The 7,762-nt window shown below is 35.7% G+C and overlaps 1 protein-coding gene across 1 annotated transcript; it reads left to right on the forward strand.

Moving 5' to 3' along the window:
* The first annotated feature begins 3,651 nt into the window (after positions 1–3,651).
* LOC123552323 (uncharacterized) lies at positions 3,652–6,450 on the forward strand. Its single transcript, XM_045341886.2, has one exon. The coding sequence runs from the start codon at positions 3,907–3,909 to the stop codon at positions 5,554–5,556; it is 1,650 nt and encodes a 549-aa protein (XP_045197821.2). The 5' UTR covers positions 3,652–3,906; the 3' UTR covers positions 5,557–6,450.
* Positions 6,451–7,762: the final 1,312 nt, after the last annotated feature.

Genomic DNA, 7,762 nt, shown 5'->3' on the forward strand with positions numbered 1-7,762 from the left:
ACGCCTATTTTTACGCAAAACATATTCAATGGCGTCAAAAACATAAAAATACGACAAGAATAAGATATTTAATGACATATAACATAAATGAACATAAATATCATTGTGAATAAACTATTTAGTAAGCATTAAAAAAAGATCAGACATCAGATAAGATTAATAAAATATTAGAATATTAAGATACAGTAAGACAGCTGTTTGTTATTAAGTAAGAATAAGTGGGCTATTGCGACATGCCCAGAAGTTATTACAAACAACTGTATTTTGTATTTGTTATAATATAGTTCATATTCGAATATATTTACACAATAAAATCATCCAGTTCACGTTACTTCAATCTCTTAAAAATTACAGTCACAGTCTCTAAAAGAGTGCAAAGTAATTTCCAAAATAATGAGTTTTCAACTTCTTTTTGAAAACATCTATTGTGTCTGAGTTCCTTATTTCGAGAGGCAATTCATTCCAGAGTTTAGGTCCAACAGTACCAGAACTTCTGTCGCTGAACGTTTTGCGCTTGTCGAAAGGAACAACGAAACACCCAGTAACGGAATTTGAAGAACGCAAGTTCCTTGTCTGTGTTTGTTTTATGAGAAGTTCAGAAAGATGTTCTGGAGAGTTTCCAGCTGAACAATTATACATGTAGGTGAGCATTTTGAATGTGATTCTGGCTTTGATTGGTAGCCAGTGAAGGTCATACAGCGCTTGCTTGGAACTGTCATATTTTCTTCGATTTAGGACAAGTTTTGCACACATGTTCTGAATTCGTTGCATTTTGTTTGCTTCGCTTTGAGCAATACCATACAGATTGACATTACAATAATCTAAATGGGATATCACCAATGACAGGACAAGGGTTTCGGTAGCCTCTTTGCTACCGGATACATTTTATTCTGAAGTAGTTGAGCATTGCTGTTCTACACTTTCGTTTTACATGCTCTTTTAGATTCAAGTTTTCATCCAGGAATGCACCTAGATATCGAATAAAGCTCACTGATTTCACTTCATCACCTACAATGCATACTTTGTCAGTTGAACATTTAGAGAGCTGTTGCCTACTACCAAACATGATGAACTCGGTTTTGAAAGTGTTCCTTTTAAGCTTATTTTCATTCGTCCAGTTGTTGATTGTTTTGGCACATAGTTCAAGATCTCGTATTGCCTGGGATTCTACTGTTAGAGATGATGGTTTAAAGCGTTTATTAGCAGTGTGGTCATCCGCAAAGCCGTAAACTGAAATCGACGGCGGAATAACATCAAACAGTGTCCCCGCATATGTCAAATATAGCCACGGTCCTAAGCAGCTCCCTTGTGGAACGCTACAATTTAATTGGCGTGGAAATGACATTGAACTGAACTTACACACGACAACTTCTGGGCGCAGATAGGAATCAACCCAGCTCAGTGCTGTTCCACGAACGCCATACTGCTTGTTTAACACATCAACAAGAATGTCATGATCTACAGTATCAAAAGCGGCACTGAGATCGATGCAATTAGCGCCGTAACTTCTTTCTTCTCCATAGCATCCAGTAAATCATTTACAAGACGTAACAGTGCTGATTCGCAAGAATGGTTTTTCCTGTAAGCAGATTGTTTTTTTGGTAGAAGATTGTTTTTGTTTACATGATCATTGAGCCTGAACAGAGCTGCTTTTACAATTAATTTTGACAGAAACGATAGATTACTAACAGGCCTGTAGTTTGCGAATTCAAGTTCCAGTCCCATTTTCTTCAACAAAGGTCTTACAATTGCCTGTTTCCATTTTGTTGGAAAGATGCCGTCGCGCAACGACAAATTTACAAATTTGGTAATAACAGGCAGCAACTCATCTAAGTACGATTTTAGCACTTTTGTTGGTAGAATATCAAGTTCACATGATTTTGTCTGTAGTTGGTTTATAAGTTTTCTAACTTCTTCCTCGCTCAGATCTTTAAAACTGTCAAAACAAAGAATATCTTTTTCGCATGGTTGAAACTTATCGAAATGTTTGATAATGACAGAAATATTTGACTTTATCAAAACCTTTTACCAAAAATTTCTAAGTTAAAAAGGGGCATAAATCTGTCAAAATTCAAACAAATTTATGGGTATTGTTACTCCCGGTTTTAGACTGTGATAGTAAATAACCATTTTAAGTTTAAAGTCAATAGCTCTGATAGTAACAGAGATATTTGACTTTATCAAAAACTTTAACCAAAAGTCGATCGATCCCTCTCCGGTAACATGCGATATACCGAATGATATATTTTACTATCGAATTAAAAAAATGTGTACTTCCGACACTCGCACAGAGCGTCTGACTTCGGATTTTTTTGGAAGAATACGCCTTTTCCTTGTGCCCAATAAGCGTCCACATACATCTAACTTGTCCGAACCGCACATCAGTACAAATACGGGCAGTCTTGTTTTTATTCCAAAATCTACCTTTAAATTGATAGGGAATCGATCCTGAGCGAAGCGACGAAAATCGGGATCGATGCCTCTACAGTAACATGCGATATACCGAATGAGATATTTACTATCGGCTTGAAAAATGTGTCATTCGGTCCATGCCGTCATTAGACAGTTCTTTTCAAATGATATGGGATGAGTTGAAGTCGGATCGATCCCCGAATTTCATATTAGGTACGATACTAATACTAGGTCGGTCAACGTAAAATATTTAATGGTAAGCACCATATTACCCAAGTTAAGAATAATCGTGTAAACGTACCCTTTAAAAAGATTATATATACGTACGAAATACATATCGACGGTGTCGATCGAAAATCCCGAATAACGAAAATGCCTATTTTTTTCTTTGCCGAATAATATTCAGCATTTTCCCGCGCACATTCTCTCCAAATCTGGGGTCAATAAGCCAATGGGAAAGGGGTGAAACGCGAAGAAATAAAATACCGAATAATGAAAAAAATAGAAAATGTCGATTGATTTCGCTGTTTGGAAAAAAAGCCGAATGGTGAATTTCAACATTTTCTTAAGTTACAAGTGTCTGTTCAATATTTTTCAATACTCAAGCACGTAGCTCATCCAAATACCAATTAGCATTGCAAGTATGGATGTTCTGTGTTGTTTACTTTTTCAGAAATTGATCTGAAAAATTCATTATTCGGTATTTTATTTTTGATTTAGAAAAGGCGGGAAAAACATTAAATATTAGTTTTTTGCCTCTCCTGAAAACCACCTTTTCATTTTTCGGGATTTTCGATCGACACCGTCGATATGTGTATTTGCCTATTATGAATAGTCGATTTTATCTTACATACAATATATAGACAAATTTTGCCGGTTGACACCCGAGTATAAATAAAAATTTATATATTGTACATAGAGCAACGCAATTTTTAGTCCAACCCGAGTGAGGTACGTAGTTATACGCAGATCTCGATGCACTTTAGGTTAATGGGTCGTGTGCCTTTTCAATGTGAGCTCGTGTATTTTGATAGAAAAAGATGATTGACATATTATCTACTAGATACTACAATTGAACATGATGTCTTTCTAATTCTCCCACCGTGATTGAAGGTACACACGCATTGCATTTGTACACTATAAACCTTAAACCTAACTTTAACCGTTAGTCAGTATAGATCTATTATACACCATTTGGCAGGTAAAGAACTATCCTTCAAATTAAACCTGAACATAGACGCTTGTTTAATATTGTTTTTGTTAAACACCTTTTAACACGGAACAGGAATATTTTGAAATAATTCTTTCGAGATGCAGCGTTTTTTTAATGCTGGTTTCAAAACATAGACAGTTTAACAGATTTGTTTTCATACTACTAAACTTTTGAATGATAATGCACAATTACAATATCACTTGGCGCAACGCATTAGTTCAATGTCACCCGCGTAGTCAATGACGCTTGAAGTATCTTGAAGGATAGTTCTTCAAAAAATCATGAGTAAAATAAATGCGTTGAAATCCACGCTTTATATGAAAATAAATACTACAGAAGATGTATCCAGAATCAGAAATTGTTTCGAAAAGTGTGATAGAGAACAGTTATTATCGTGGACGGATAAGAATGGCTACGATATTCTTCATCATGCTATCATGTCAGAGAACATTGAAGCGGTTGGAATAATCTTTGCTCTTGGTCACTTTAAACCACCGCACGAGCCAAAATTTCATTCTTATATACATCTGGCAGCAAACTTTGGAAACAGAACAATAGTGGCTATGCTTTTGCAAGAAAGACCACGCGATTATTCTACGAAGAAAACAAAATTCAAATGGGTTAATCCTCCGACAGAGGCACCACAGTATTCTTCTGATGGAACGAGTATGGCGACACCTCTAGATGTTGCCGCAGAAAGTGGACATGTTGCATGTGTGAGATCAATTTTGGATGTATCTTCTGTGAAAACCAAGTTGGAATTTGGATCAGATAATCATTTATCTGCAGCATGTGCTAGCAATTCTCCTTCTGCTCTACGTCTGTTGCTCAAACAAAAAACATCATCTGATGATCTTAAGTCAGCAGTAGGCACAGCTTTAAAGCTTGCAAATGCAGAATGTTTAGATGTTCTTCTAAGATGTAATCCATCTCTGGCCTCACTTTTCAGTGGGATGAACTTGTACCACGTACTTTACTCATACAGCTTGTCATTTAAGAAGGAATGGTACGAATCTCTACTGACAGTGACCTCTGTCTTACTTAAGTACAAGCAGAACCCTGTAGTAAATATCCCGTTTCGCACTTACCCCCTGTACAGTTTACTTAGCCATACACCAGCCTCCGACTTCGGTAAATCGTCTCCATATATAGTAGCATGTATGGTTGTTCTACTGAATGCAGGAGTTGACCCAAATTTCAACGAGGTTAAGTTTGAGGCTGAACACGAATCGTTGCAGATACAATCAGCGTTTGGTAGATCTGCATACCCATCCGCGCTTCATTGCCTTTACGACAATGTAACAACATTAGTTAGACACTTTGAGGATGATGCCACAAACATTAAACGCTTTGTTACCAAGTGTACAGAAACTTTATTACGTCATGGCGTTGATCCTTCAGTACGAGGCCCCATAGGCGACATGCCCAGTAGTTTGGTAGGAAATGCATTACATGCATTTTTGAAAGTTTCGATATTGCTTGGATTGGATGAACGCAGCATTACCGTGTTTCGGCTGTTGATGCAAAATGGATCTGATCCGAATGAAAATGTGTCGGGAAAATATCCTCTTAACACATTCTGTGACGAGATTTTAACACATTCTAAAAGGTTTGAAAAACTACCAAAATCTGAAGAAACTGCACAGTCTGAATACGTTAGAGAGGTTGCTGTAACCCTGCTAGACAATATGACAATGTCGTCTGTCAGCAGCGCGTGCAAAGTGGAATTTGGCGGGAAACCCATTCATGAACTACAGAAGAAACTTTTTAAAACATGTAAAGACGAGATGCAGAAGAGATCTTCCACAGTTTGGAACTTAAAAGTTCTCTGTAGACTGAGCATTTTGCAAGCATGTGAATGGCAATCGACAAAGGTGGTTGAGCTACCCATACCGACAGCGTTGAAAAAATACATAAATCATGTAGATTAAGTTGTATTGAAAGGGGCTGCACGTGAAAACCCGTATGGCTAACGGTGAACTTTAAGCATTTATAAGGTTTGTTATGGATTGCTGTCTTGTTTTTAGATAAGAAGTGTTTTGAAGTTGTGTTAAAGACATTTGAGAAGATTCGCATTTATGTGACTGACAGTCTGCAAAAATATTTAACTAAATTGAAGCCAAATAATTTGCGACTGGACTACATGTGTATATCTTTGCCTTGAAATAGCCATATGAAAACGAAGTTTTACTTTAAAGCATTTCGAATTTTGTTATCAAAGGACTGATTTATTTATTTAATGGCTTGGGGTATTTCATAAACTATGTATGGCCTAGAGACAGTATAACAATTTAAATGCTGACATAATACATAATGTACTGTTAAAACGTTAAATTTATTCTGTCTTTAAAAACAGACATTCGTTAATATGATTTTGATCACTTAAAAAAGTTATTTCTTGATTTTATTCATTAAACGATTGTCTGAATTTAATATTACACATTAACCAAACAAAAGCCAACATACAGGATAGGTCTGTGCATTATTGTACATAAGGAAGACTGCTAAATCTGTTCAGTAAATTTTTTGTTGTCGGTTGAAATTTTTCTTTTCTGCAAACAACTAAAACCACACACCAAGGCATTTAGATGTTATGCGTGTTCGATACTTGCCCATTGCCTCCTTATAAGAGCATTGCTTGCTGCTCTTGTAACAAGACAATAATACCCGTGTCCTCTTCATGCTCGATCTTTTTCCTATCTGTATGACCGCAATAGAGTTGTAGGATGTATAATTTTGCTTGGAAAAGGTGGTTCAAGTCAAAAGTATACCAGATCTTTTGTAATTGTAAATAAAACATGAAAAAAGAAGTGTAAAATACTAAGCGAGTACGTAGTCTTTAAGTTATTGTATATTTTGCTTGCACTTTACTTCCTCATGTATACAAGGATTAATTATTACACAATAGGAAGAATTTTAGTTGCGCGTTATGTCTTACACTTCTTATATCAGCCTGAATGGCGCTGTTTATAATTTTGATATTTAACAGAAGTCGCTACCCGTTTTAAAGATATTTGTAAAATATCAAAAGTTACTTCTAGAATTTTGTCAAAACAGTTTCTGGAACGAGGGATCTTTTGCCCTTTAATCTAAGTTAGTTCTGCACGTTTTGAAAGACGTAACGTCATTATCCGTAAAACATAGAATAAAACTCAGTTCCGGCATAAGGAGTCGCAAATCTGACCACGAACCCTAATGTTAATATCTAAAATAAGCAAGGTCCCAATGTATGGGTAGATAAATCGTTTTATTATCAGAGTACGGTAAATGTTTGTGAGGCACAATGATTATGTTTAATGGATAAATTCCTTCATTCTACAGTGACTTTCTAGATTAGCCTTCTCGTATCTTTAATATAATCGTGTTTCACGCTCATAGTATGCCCAAACCTGATGTAAGTGAGCTTTGCTATGTGCGATGTAGGTTTTCGTTAGTTTGTATAGCGTGTAGGAATAAAATGGTAAAATCACCTGTGTTGTATTGTTTGTAAAAACTACGAACAGTACATGTTATATATAGAGGATATTACATGAGTGTCTTTTCATATTGAATTTATTAAACGAGTTGAATAAAATAATAAAATGCGAGGCTCTGCCGAGCTTTTTATCAATTTTATTCAACGAGTTGAATAAATTCAATGTGGAAAGTCACAAATGTAATATTCTTTTTTGTTAGCCTTTCTTGTCGAAACATCAAAAATCGACTTTCTTTTACCATATAAACAAGACAATTTGACCGACGTCGCCTAAACTATAAATGACGTCGACGTCAAAGCTTTATTACACTAGTGTATTATCATTTTTATTTAATGGCTTTATTGCACTCCCGCGACGTCAAAAATGTGATAAATCCAAATAAGTGTTTAGAAATAATTAACCAAATTATGGAGGTAGTATAGAGATGGAGTGCGGACGAAAGCACTTTATAGGTACTTTGAGTGAAACTGCGGTTTTTGTCTATAAGTACTTGTCAATTAGTAACAATTAGTCTTAATCACATAACTTGTCTTTTATATAGAGATGGAGTGCGGACGAAAGCACTTTATAGGTACTTTGAGTGAAACTGCTGTTTTTGTCTATAAGTACTTGTCAATTAGTAACAATTAATCACATAACTTGTCTTTTATTATGGAGTTAA

This window comes from Mercenaria mercenaria, chromosome 4, assembly GCF_021730395.1.
Source record: "Mercenaria mercenaria strain notata chromosome 4, MADL_Memer_1, whole genome shotgun sequence".
Lineage (NCBI taxonomy): Eukaryota > Metazoa > Mollusca > Bivalvia > Venerida > Veneridae > Mercenaria > Mercenaria mercenaria.

Excerpts from the sequence above, each read along its gene's own strand:
- LOC123552323 (XM_045341886.2), top strand. The coding sequence starts at position 3,907 with ATGAGTAAAATAAATGCGTTGAAATCCACGCTTTATATGAAAATAAAT.